Here is a 12,797-nt window from a genome sequence, read left to right on the forward strand (position 1 = left end):
AGGAACAGTGCCGCACTTATTAGGGGAAAACATCCACCGAACTTCCCTTATGCCAAACTTCTCCGAAAGAGCCACCAACTGGTTCAAAACCTTACAATCTCAATAGCACCTAAACCAGCTTACAACACTGTCCCTATTCTGTCTCTCATTAGCCGCATCTCCCGTCATCAATATCTCACTTTTGCAGCCGTTTGCGTCGCTCCGTCTCTGACATGAAGCTGGTGTTGTTCATGGACATGAGCGTGTCGGCCAGCGCGATCACGGCCAGCAGGTGATTGGAGGTGAGCGCGCAGCTGAGCTCCCAGTGTGTACGGCGGGTGAACGTTACCGTCCGCTCGGCGAGCGGTGCTGACATGGCCGCCGAGGCCGGCCCGCCCAGGAACGTCGGCAGGAGTAGAGACACGAACCCTAGGGGGGGGGGGGGGGACAGCAGGCGGGGGAGGGGGTTAAAATACCACTGTTTAGATTCTAAGTCTAGAACATCTGTGTAATCGAATGGGTTACGTGACTAACGAAGGACGTGAACTTCCAAATAACAGTTGTTCAGTTGCAAGTGAAAATTAGCTATCATTTCAATCAATATCATATACAAATCAATCATTAATTAAAATCAGCACCAAAAGCGGGCCCATCGATCCAAGATCAGCCCCCCTGACGTGACTGATGCTCACTTCAAGCAGCAATTACAGCACAACCCCGCCCCGACCCACTCCCGTCACCATCCACGTACCGTGTTTGCTGATGAGCCCATAGCAGACGGGGTGTTTGGGCCGCAGCATGCCCAGTTTGCTCTCACAGAGCCGGTCGATCTCGGCATCCACTCCCCAGGCGTGAATCAGCGACAGCAGCAGCTGGCAGATCTCCATCGTCTGGTTGTCCGTCTGACCCAGGTGGATCCGACTCCGGCCCTCCAGCTCACCGTCCGAGTCTGAACGAATGCGGAAATTCACCTTAATTATTTGACGCGGAAGAGCACTAACAGGCAAGCTAATGTTTGAGGGATACAAAGCAAAAGATGCAGAAACATAGCCAATACGATGCGTCCCAAATTTTCCAGGTCTAACAGCTTACGCAACAGTCTATCAAACAGGTTCACAAGTTTCGCACTAATTAAAAGAAACACGAATCGTTTGAATACACTCGAAACATCAACATGTCATCCCACACTTCATCAAACCATCCCTCCCCCATCACGCGACACGAGCCCCATCCCCCCATCCTAAGCCGGACAGACGTCACGTGACGCGCAGTGACGTCACGCCACGATTTGTCCTAACGAGCCCGGTTGGGCGGGTCCGCGGCGCGAGCATCATCACGGAACTCCTGGGAGGCGTCCGTTCCGCTGGAGCCGTCTCCAAGGCCATCGGAGGCACCGCCCAGCCACCGCCCGGCGCGGCCGACCCCTCCCAGCAGTCTATGAGGAGGGACTGGGGGAGGGTAGTCCCTCCCGGCCCCTCCCAGCATAGTCTAAGAGGAGGGACTGGGGAAGGTAGTCTCTACAGACCCCTCCCAGTATAGTCTATGAGCAGAGAGTGGAGTCTGGTCTTTCTCGGCCCCTCCCAGCCAGAGAGTAGTTTTTTTTAGCAGGGACTGTCGGAAAAAGTATCTCACGGTCCCTCCCAGCTGCCGAACAGTCAATGAGCACACTGAGCAGGACTGCTGGCAGCTAGAACCTGCCGATCCCACCCAACAGCCGAGCGCTCTCAGACAGAGTCCAAGAGCAGGGATTGTGAGATGGAAGTGTCCCCCGGCCCCTCCCAGCTCCCAGAGTCTATAAGCAGAGATTGGTGGAAGGAAGTTTATGTGGCGAAGCTACGGTCCCCGGCCATTCCTTATTCGGAGAAAGGAGATTAAAAGGAATTGTATGGTCCCTTTACAGATAATTCATTTATTAGATTCGAGTGACCCATGAAGCATCTGTCTAGTTTGAGGCACACAACAGTCACATTAGACTTGTGTGTTCGGATCGTGAGGACGCTTATCCCTTTTCCTTGTGCCTACATCATCAAACATCCAAAGGAAGTCCGAACTCAACCGCGTGACAAACCATGCCGAACAGAGTTAACTGCAAAAACCGTAACAGTCAGCGGCTACCCAGTCGCAACCTTCCATCAGAGACAACACCACATTAACATCTCCGTCGACAATGTCTCTGCTCTGCCGGTACAATAAGTCAGCTTCTGTGCTCATTTTGTGACTCGTAGAAACGAGTAGCAAAGTAATCTTGGTAGAAACTATATAGGCATGCATATCCTACGCAGACGGTGATCTGCCATCAGTGATATGCCCCGCGACCTGCCGCGACCCGCCTCTCAGCACCGCACCGGTACGCGTTCGTGGTCAGTCGGCACGCCGTTCCGGGCTGACGGAATCCATCGACAACCGATAAACAAGGCCGTCCCTGTGGTCGAGCCCCCAGGCGCTGCTCCAGCCTTCACGGACCGCACAAAGAGCGCTCCGCCGTGATGGGAATAGCGGCGTGTCGTGCTTCAGTGCTACCGTGACGGACGGACGAGACCAAACACCGGATAACTGAGCCCGATGATGATGCACGTTGCATCGGAAATTAGTTGAAATCACAACGGAAGTGGTACAAAGAAAATAGCCGGGAGCATGTCGGATGGTGGCTTTAGAGATCGTTTTATCGTCAGTGATTAAGTCACGTCACCACCTAATCCGCGTCACACAACAGATACTCAAGGCTATCAAATTGAACGACGGGAGAAAAAACATTCTATCTAAGCATTCCGTCAAAGAAAAGAAACACCATTGCTGTCCCTTGCGTTGGTCGAGACTGAAGGCGGGGCCCGACAGCAGGGATGGTCCGATCACGTGGTGCGCTCCCTCCCTACGGCGGTCATATCCTATGGTCCGGAATGAGATCACGTGATGCGCCCCGCCCGGCGGCGGTCCGGGAGCAGGTCCGGGAACCGACCACGCCCGCTGACCGGTCCGCGCTCAGCGCCTCTCGTCCGTCCTCTGCTCAGTCATCGCTCTAACTCAGGGGAAATAGACAAGCGACGACGAAAGGCAGAAGCAGTGGCGATAACACTGAACGGACAAAAAATGCAACGAGATATTGCGCAACGCGCAATGGTGACACTTCTCAGTTCACTGATCGCACAACCGTCCTAGAGCCATAGAAACTAACTCAGCTTCCCGACGGCATTTCGGCTATAAATCTACCAGCGTGCAGAGCAGGGAGTCTCGGCTGATTGCTCACAGGGCCTGTGCAGTCAGACTCAGCAACCACAGCCCGGTAGTCATAGATCGGCCAGTGGACGGGTCACACCCCAGGCGGCGCGCCCCGCCCTTGTCCCTGCTCCGACCGCCGCCCTATCGGTACCGTCCGCAGTCAGCACCGTGGGAGGGGGCCGAGCAGAGGCAGCGGCACCCAAGGCCGCGCCGCCTCCGCCGACCTCGCCCGGACACTGCCTCCGCCTCAGGGGGGTATGGACTGCATTGCCACTGACACTGACTGAGGGGGCTGCGTCCCTGCCTCTGACTGAGGGAAGGGACTGTATCCTTTCCGTCGTTTCAGGGGTTCTGCAATTATGCATGCACCCCTTCCCCGCCTGAGAGAGAGGACTGCATTCAAGTCTTTCCGCCTCAGGGTGTAGATTGTATCCCTGCCTCTGCCTGAGTGGGTACAGTCTGCCGCCCCTCCTCTGCCTCTGGGGCCTGCAATTGCAGCCCTAATTCCTAAACTGCATTGCAAGTCTGCAATTGCATCCCGTCCGGGGGCGAGAAATCCATCTCCATCCACAAGTGATTGATGCACACTTCAGATAAATCGATCGACGAATTGATGATCTATGAAAGTGGAGAAAGAGACGCAGAAGCGGTTCTTATGGCTTGACAGCCATAGACAGAAGTCATTATTGATTCAGTAGCTAAACTTATATCGAGCATTCAGTAGACTAGCAGCGTAACGCTGTCTGTATGCACCCGATCACGCCCATTGGCGGCGGTGTATAAAGTAGAAGGGCCTGTCCGTCCTTGTATTGTGTGCCACGGTGTCCGATATTCGGGTCATGGAAGGGTTTACCATCGGAGAGGTCATCTATTTGGGCCACTGGAGCGGCCCGCTCAACACGGAAATCGTCAAAGCTAAGACGCCAATTACGAACAATGAGCATTGCTAGCCGATTAAAATATTGATCAATACCGTCAACAATATTCTCGAATTCCAAAACACAATACCTAATTCATAGGACTGCATGTGCAGCATTAACCCTCGCCCTGGCAGGGGGGGGGGGTCGATGCGACCCCCCCCTAAGGTTTTTCGAAGATAGCGTAAAAACGGCGGCGCGCAGCGCCGCCAAATTTGGCACAGCCTATGGGGCAACCTTTTTACATATGACCTGAAAATTTCAGGTCCGGGTGACCTTAGGTCAGGTCACCAGGTCAGAAAAACCGGTACAAGGTCATGGTCAAATTTCAAATTTCTTTTTGCACCTGTCCAACTCACAGTGTTGCACTGATTTCCTTCAAACTTTCAGGATGTGCTAAGTTCACCGAGTTGTATAACATATAGTTCGGGTTTTTTGAGGTCACTGACCTGAGGTCAGTTAGAGGTCATTACGTCGTAATGTTAAGCCTATGGGAAAATACTAAATTCGGAAAATACTGGAGATATCCGCTTCGTTCTATCACTTTTGTGCTTTGAAACCACAGTACTCAACAGCAGGTCACTTGGTGCTTCTTTGTTTGGTGTACTTATCCGTGGGTCAGGTCAAATGAGGTCAACTGAGGTCAAATGACATTTTTGCCAATAACTTGGCACATAATGACGCTAGAGCTTAAAAAATGGTACCATTGTGTTCCTGGTGATCAGCCGAATCGAATGATACGCGATATGATGCAATTTGGTTAACTTTAACTTAATTTATTAATTTAAGTTTACTTAAAATTTAAGGAAAACTTTAAGTACACTTAAGCAAGCTAAAAAGTATATCATTCGACGCGCCGTGACGTGCTGAGTTCACTGGTGCTTTTCTTTTTGCTCTATCGTAATTAGATCAAAAGTTATAAGCGAAAAACTTTTGACCTGTTTTTAGCGAAATTTTTACATTTATACCCCCCAAAACCCCCCTAAATATTGACCTAGAGCAACCAAATTTGCACAGGGGCGAGAACTCCAGGGGGCCCACCTACCTACCGAATTTGGTGTTTCTAGGTGCCATAGGAGCCAATCGCGAGGGGGGGGGGTCGCATCGACCCCCCCCCCCCCCCCTGCCAGGCCGTGTTATGAAAAATGCCCTGCCAGGGCGAGGGTTAAATGTGCGTGTCATTGAGAAGCTTCATAAAATGCTGTCAACTAAAAAAACATTGTCTTCCAGTTTTTTTGTCTTCCAGATTTTACACCGTACACCTACGATACAAGCGCGGAAACTTGCCTTCCATGGCGAATGGAAACCTGTACAAATTAATCTGAGCGCGCGTTGTAACATACCATCTTACATACCATTCACATAATCGAACCTCAGTTCTCACAATTAAGACCGAACGCACACTTAGCTACCGACCGGTGCGCCGACACTCGAGGACAGGGTGTGGATGGGGCGGGGCGGGGGAGGGGACGGGTGCTCATGGACCGTTGGTCTGCGGTCCGCCGCTCGGACCAGCGAGGGGGACGAAGGGGCCGGCCAGCCGCCACTGTCAAGGTCACGCCTATCGCCCGGGGGCAGGGCGGGATCGGTCGGCTGGCGTCTACCGCTACGGTTCCGGCCCCCGACCCCCGCCGACAGACAGACGCCGGGAAGACAGAGCAGGGCGCCCAGAAAAACGCCAGAGAACTCCGCGCAGACGTCACAGAAAGTAGAAACTAAATATTACACCGGCTGATGTGTGAGATTAAGTTTCTACAGAAATCGAGCGGAATATAGGATCACGGTAGCTTGGTTTGAACAACGAATTGTTGACGAGCTTCTAACAAACTTCTAATTAGAGTTGAGCACACAATTCGTGATCATCTTGCTAGCACATTACTATTTAATTTTGTCAGCACCACTTTCAGAGACCAAAGCTCAACTGGAAACTTCACTGGAAGAAATAAGCAAAGTTTCCACTAATCACTAGACTAATTACTCGTAAGCGACTGGCAAAGCCAGAAAATAACTTGCACCACAACTTATCTGGGTCAGGAATTCGTGGTGCGTAGACTCGCTGTGGTGATACCAGGGTTGTATACGACTCAATCAATAGTAATCAATTCAATCACGACAAATTTGGGAAACCAATCAAATCAATCAAGTCAGAGCAGTTTTCGGGAATTGATTCAATCGACTCAAACGCGACAATGAAAGGAATCAATCAACTCAATCAAACGACTCAAACCAAGATATACATTAGGTTTTTTGCCCCACCAACTTGGAAAAGTGTCCATAGCAGTCTGGTGTACCTACCTACCTACCTACAGAAGAAACAAAAATATTGTCATTTAAAATTATAAATTGCCATGCCATTCAAAGTTTCTATGTAATAAGGAAGGATACTTAGTGATGGACAGGTGGATCATGATATTGAGGTTCAATGCACTGTAAAAAATATTGACGAGCTATGTGTCAAAACAAGGGTCTCGAAACAGTCACCAGGTTGTCAATGCTTCCGGTACCTACCACTTGACTAGTTACCGCTTAGTTAGCTTACAGGCTGAGAACTATCCAGATCGTTATGATCCGGTATTGTAATGATACCCTAGGTGTACCTTTGTTTTGAAGTGCTGAATTAACTATCAAGGTTGTTTGACGTTTGTTTTCGCCTCAATCCGAAACGAGGAAGACCCTCATCAAATTATTAGGTGAAAGCCAGCCTCAGGATGATCAAAATACTAGGGGTAGTTTTGTCATAGTAATCTGTGAAGGTTGAGGAACAAGCCGTAGCAATGCACTCGTCACTAAACCAGCCTGAGATTATTCGCCAGGTAGCGGCTGCGTTTCCCTACTTGCTGAATCATGTTAGCAACTTTCCATTTCCAGACACTTTTTACGGCAAATAAATTGTTGGGTTATTTGGAAGGTGAATGACAATTTTATTTCTATAAGTCAATACATTTGTATTTCCGATTGCCCTAAAACTTATTTTTTAATCGTTTGCGGTAGGTTTTTATTGTTCGCAATAAAGTTGCGCACCTGTGAATCCTTCACTTAACGCGTTCCCGGCTTCCCGGCGCCAGCTGTTGCGCTGTGCCGTGCCGCGTTCGGTCGGGGGTGCGCGAGTCTGTGCAGTGCGAGTGTTTATCACTGGGCAAACCTGTATCGTTTCCATTTGTGCAGTGTCTAGTTATGAAGAATTGCTTGCCGATATATGACCTGCAGTGATCGACGTTCTGATTCAATAACTTGCCATAAGCCATTATTCTCAACCAAATCGCGCAGAGACGTTTGCAAAGTTGTCGAGGGGGGGGGGGGGGAACAAGAGCGATTTTAAATGAATTGCTCTCCATGCAGTGCAATAGGACTTAGGTAGGTTTAATTTTTCGAAAGTTGTGGAGCCGCCCCCGGTGTCCGGCCTGGCCAACTCTCTCAAGAACCGACAGCTAACGGAACACTGAAGTTTCACTACGACGATTTCCGCCAAAGTTATGAAGAAAGGGCAAGTGCAAGAAGTACAAAACTTCTCTTGGTAATCAAAACTTAGGTTTGGCAAATTCCAAACCCTAAGTCACTACAACTGTGGATATAAATAAGCTGGTTATTGACGGCCAAGCTCTGGCCAATCTGAGGTTCAGACCTATCATCAAGTTCATGAGGCAGCTGCGGTTGGGCGGCTCACGGGCTCCACTGCATAGGCTCAGACAGGTACTCTACAAAATGTCGTCTGTGTTCTTAGGTTCAGATCTATCAATAGGTATGTGCATGCTTCTGATTCGATTGATAACTGTAAACGGGCGCTGGAAGTGAAAGATTCGCTTGATATACGAAAGGTGCATTGCAAGAAAGCATATTATTTCAGAAATACACTTTCATTTTATCTTGAGCGTTTTTGGAATGGGCCGGATGAATTCGTCATCAAACTGGTAAGGGATTTCGTTTGAAGACCACCGATATTTAATAATATGATGGTCTTCAAACGAATTCGCTGGCAAATTCGATGACTGGATTGGGCGGCGTAGGATCTGCTGGTCATCTGACTATGGGTTGAGCAATACGTTAGTTTTGACCTAGTTTGAGCTTCATTCGTTAAGTAGGAACAAGACGATGCTTCTTTTGAGCATCGTCACTAAACAAGCCGCCCTCGTTTTGACATTGTTTTTCGTTATTATTGTTACTAGGTACTTTGTTATCATACACAGCATTAACGAGGACCTGCTTCCAAAACAAGGCAGAAACGCTCCAGCTATTTTTGGGACGTGGTAAAAACTAACCGACACCTGGTAACTGTCATCTGACGAACACAAAACAAGCCAGGGGCTCGCAGCGTGTGTCAAAAGTAGGATGCAAAACTAGTCTGTACCCCCGACATTTAGCGTTGAGAATCATTTGACGAGGGGCTAGTCAATATTTTTTACAGTGTGGGTAGAATTGGAGCAGAAGTTTCATTTAATGGGTGCAAAATAACCCAGTAGTTGACTTCAACAAACGCCCCTTAACCCAAATCACCACCTTTCACCTAAAAGTTGTCAATTTAATTTTGGCCATATTCCAGCTAAGTCATCAGGCCATCTACCCCATGTAAAGCCCCCGTCTGTCTCTTATGTGAGTTATGCGGAGCTCTTCTGAATTGAACCCTGAACATAATGAACCTAGCTATGTTACATGCCACACTGACACCATATTGATATGAAAGTGTTGAAAATGTGCTATAAATTTGACAACTTCATTAGGTATGCTTTATGAAGACAGCAGGAAATCAGGTAGGTACCTTCTTACCTGCCTAGATGTGTCACTGGCTACCAACAGTACCAACGAAGGTAGATAGGTGTTCGATGGTGCCTCACTGTTAACGTATTTCATGTGATTGACGGATGCCTGATAATTTGCTCTCGCGCAAAGACACGTGGATGGAAAATAACGATGAATGGGAGATGGTTGGAGAGAGGCAGGGCTGTCTCATCCCTATCTCCGTAACGTGTCGTGTGCGACCAATGACGTCACGGCATTGCGGCGTTCTGATTGGGCGGCAGCTCTGAATCGCCCGACTGGTGGTCCCCGCTCGACAAGCGCACGTGCGCCGACTAGGCATTTGCAGTGGCATTGACGGCAGAAAAAGTGAGGTAACGCAGAGCTCTGAATATACTTGAATAGAGTCTAAGCCGTTAGTAATACGTAAAAACGTCAGATAGGTTTCTTGTTCGTCTTGATTTGAGCTTTTATGTGATATAACTTTTACCTTAGTGTCGAGGTTGGCAGCTATGTGGGAGAGCCCTAAAGTTGGGTCATTTTCCATAGGATTGCATTACAGCCGTCCGACCCTTCGTACCTGTGACGTCACGGAAATCGCTGCTTCGGCCTAATGAGCATACCTTCTATATAGGGCCTTGGGAGAGAGGAGGATACACTCGGTTTTTGGAGGAAGTTAACCGTCTTTTATATTCCATTTATATTTTATATTACAAGCTATTTCGGCCTTTTTCCTTGTATATACGGATGGTAAAATGGCTCTAAAGAAACGTAAAGCTAACGATCACCATGACGAGTATAACGACACGATCGATACGAACGGAATAGTGGATGATTGTTGCAAGGGAAATAAAAGACATGGGAAAGGATGCGAAGTTTGCGAACCTCGGTGGATTCAGGCTTCGAGAAGAGCATGACTTCAAAGCCTGTGAGTCGAGGGTGAGCCCGCAGCGAACGGCGGCAGCCTCGACGAAGACACGCTTCTAGTTCTACAGCGGCGACGAGTGCAGCTGGGCGCCCACTCGGCCGTCCGCAGTGTCGGTGACTGGGCCTGTGGAGGTACTCGAGGAGAACCCTATGCAGTGAGATGGCGCTCTGTGTGCCTGTCATCTCAGCATGAGTGGCGTAAATGTGACAACCGGATTTCTGTCCGGCAAGAAGTTTTGTGGAAGCCTTCGAAGGAGCTTGGAAGATTATCTCGTGGTGATGTGCCAGATTCCTCAGTGGTGTGGTTAGATGCCGAAGAACAGATGGGGAAGACGGTGCAGATCCAGGGTTAATTAATTATCCAACGGTGCCTGAGTATGTCCGATGGTGACAGAAGCCAGGCAGAGCTCCAGATTTGGATCGTCAGTGGTGACTGCCATGCGACGACTCCTTGGCATATTGGTGACGTTCGAGGCCGCAGCGACTTTGGAAGTCAGGGGGTGGTGTTAAGGTGCAGTAGAGGATGTTCGGCACCGCAGAGTGAGTGACCCTTGAAGGTCAGGGGGTGGTGTTCGATGGTGCCTCACTGTTAACGTATTTCATGTGATTGACGGATGCCTGATAATTTGCTCTCGCGCAAAGACACGTGGATGGAAAATAACGATGAATGGGAGATGGTTGGAGAGAGGAGGATACACTCGGTTTTTGGAGGAAGTTAACCGTCTTTTATATTCCATTTATATTTTATATTACAATAGGTTATATGTGAAGAATTCAAAACATTTTATTGCAATACAATTTGAAACTGTTAGGACTGGGGGATAGGGATGAGCATTAAAAATATATTTAAAAGGAAATGGAAAGGACAGGGACTCTGGAACCACAGGATAAGTTAAGGACAAAGGAAGAAGAACAAGGAAAATTAAATGCCGTTGGTGCGAGGCGACGGGTGCGACTGCGAAAAAACAAAGAAAACGTTTTGCCAAGAAGTATGCTAAGCTTTTATAAATCCTTATTCTACGTCTTTTGATTTTTTGGTAAGATGACGTCATTGATTATCATGTAGTATGGTAGATCATCATAAAATAAATCGGTTGTACAACACCAATTTCGTTTTAATTATTATTTCATTTGAAATAAAACCACTTAATAATATTCGGTAAAATATTTTAAGGAAAATGAAATATATTAAATACATATGTTATGCCTAGGCTCTCAGGAGAAAAGGATCAACAAACGTTCTGCTGCAAATTAAACAATGCAGCAAATTAGCTATTAATGTAAACGTAATTAGCGAGACGAAAACGGCGCTTTTGTTTCAGTTATTTTTGTAGGGGTTTCAGATATTTATAGAGTTCAGTGGGTTGTTTCTGAGGAGATGTGGAGATGTGAATTAGTAATGAATCACACTTTATTAGTATATAGGGCCTTGCACTTTGTCATCTGGATTAAAAAAAAGTTTCCTGCTGAGTGCAGAAAGGTAGGTAGGTGCATCGCCAGGTTCTATCACAGGATTGGAGCAGTTATTGCAGTTGAAAGTCAAAGTTGGCTGTTCATGTTTAGGCCCTGTTCTTTATTTGGCCATCTACCCCATATTGCAGTTGTGATGACAAGCAGTTTTCAGTGTAGTTTTGTGATCTTTGATGTCATCAATTGGTGTCATTATTTTTCGTCAACTAAAACTTATTTCAACTTTCCATTCAATCGACTCAATCATACGAGTCACTCTAATTTTCGGGAATCAAATCAGTCAACCAGTCGCTAAAGTCAAACGAGTCAGTCAACCAGTCATCTCGAAAAGTCAATCGACTCAATCCAATCAACTCAAAATACGCGTTGAATCAAATCAATCAATTCAATCGACTTGATTGGTATACAACCCTGGGTGATACACCCACGTGTGACGTTGCTGTCACTACCGCGCGGGGATCGCTGGTTACACCTATTTCGGCATTGCAGTCTCCTCAGTAAGCCACTTTTTCGACGGGTGGCCGTTCAACCAATAAGATGCCTTTGGCGACAAACGAGCGAGCGTAATATTCAACCCTGCACATGCGCATGTGCAAAGTGAGACCAACTACTGTCTTTCGCGGACCACGCTTCTAACCGATCGCGTTCGGCGCATCAACTTTGGGCGCAAAAGGCCGAATCTTCTTGAGATGTAGAAGCGGCCTCTGCACGTGCGCACGTGCAGTAACACTCCAGTCTCAACTAAAACGCATAAAAATGCATCGACAGGTAGGTGCCCCGTGCCCATCGAAAGCCCAAGTTTCAGCGCAATCGACTCAGTCATCCCAGAGTTATTATCAATAACTTTTAGCTTTAACACCCCTCATTTGCCGCGTGTTACGAGTCGTGACGGTCACCCAAATGTATCGAAAGAATCAATGACTGAAGGTATAAAGCGATCTGATGTAGCAGACCGCTTGTTGATAGGTGAAGGAAGCCGTTCCCAGAACATAAGACGATAAAAATCAAGCTTGATCTGGTGACAGAAAAATTATAAGCTTCATAAATACAGGGTGTCCCAGAAAAAAGTACCACATTTGTTTAGACAATATATTTTTTGTTATTCGGCACTAATGCTTTAAACGCATATCAAAAGCGAGCCAGTTCCATGGAGATTTATTTGCGCTACAAATGGACCATGCCACTCCTTCCTGTCACTCACACCGGCACATGTTCGAAGTGCCTGCCTTCTTGGGCCAGGCACCGCTCCGCCCTGCACCAGGCTTCCTCTGCGACCCGAGCACATGCGGAAGGTGGAATCGCACGAATGGCCGCGCGAATCGCCCGTTTCAGTATCGCTAGGTCTTCTGGTGCCTCCTGATACACCACACTTTTCAGATAACCCCACAGGTAAAAGTCGAGGGGCGTGAGGTCAGGAGAGTGCGGCGGCCAGGTCACCGCGGCCCGCCGGGAGATGACACGCCCCTCTAGACACTCGTGCAGCCAGGCCAAGTTGGCGCGTGATGTATGCGCCGTTGCGCCATCTTGCTGCAGCCATTGCTGGTTCAGGGTGTCCGC

General features: G+C 48.2%; 1 protein-coding gene across 1 annotated transcript in view; it reads right to left on the bottom strand.

The window, feature by feature from the left end:
* Positions 1–12,797, bottom strand: part of LOC122365491 (WD repeat-containing protein 7-like) — a gene marked incomplete at its 5' end in the record, with an annotated part of 47,437 nt that overhangs the window by 11,112 nt on the left and 23,528 nt on the right. The window contains 2 exons of the mRNA XM_043336750.1: positions 180–408; positions 731–928. Coding sequence (XP_043192685.1) covers positions 180–408; positions 731–928 — 427 coding nt within the window. The remainder of the gene's footprint in view (positions 1–179; positions 409–730; positions 929–12,797) is intronic.

The sequence above is a fragment of the Amphibalanus amphitrite genome, unplaced genomic scaffold (assembly GCF_019059575.1).
Source record: "Amphibalanus amphitrite isolate SeventyFive unplaced genomic scaffold, NRLGWU_Aamphi_draft 000744F_arrow, whole genome shotgun sequence".
NCBI lineage: Eukaryota > Metazoa > Arthropoda > Thecostraca > Balanomorpha > Balanidae > Amphibalanus > Amphibalanus amphitrite.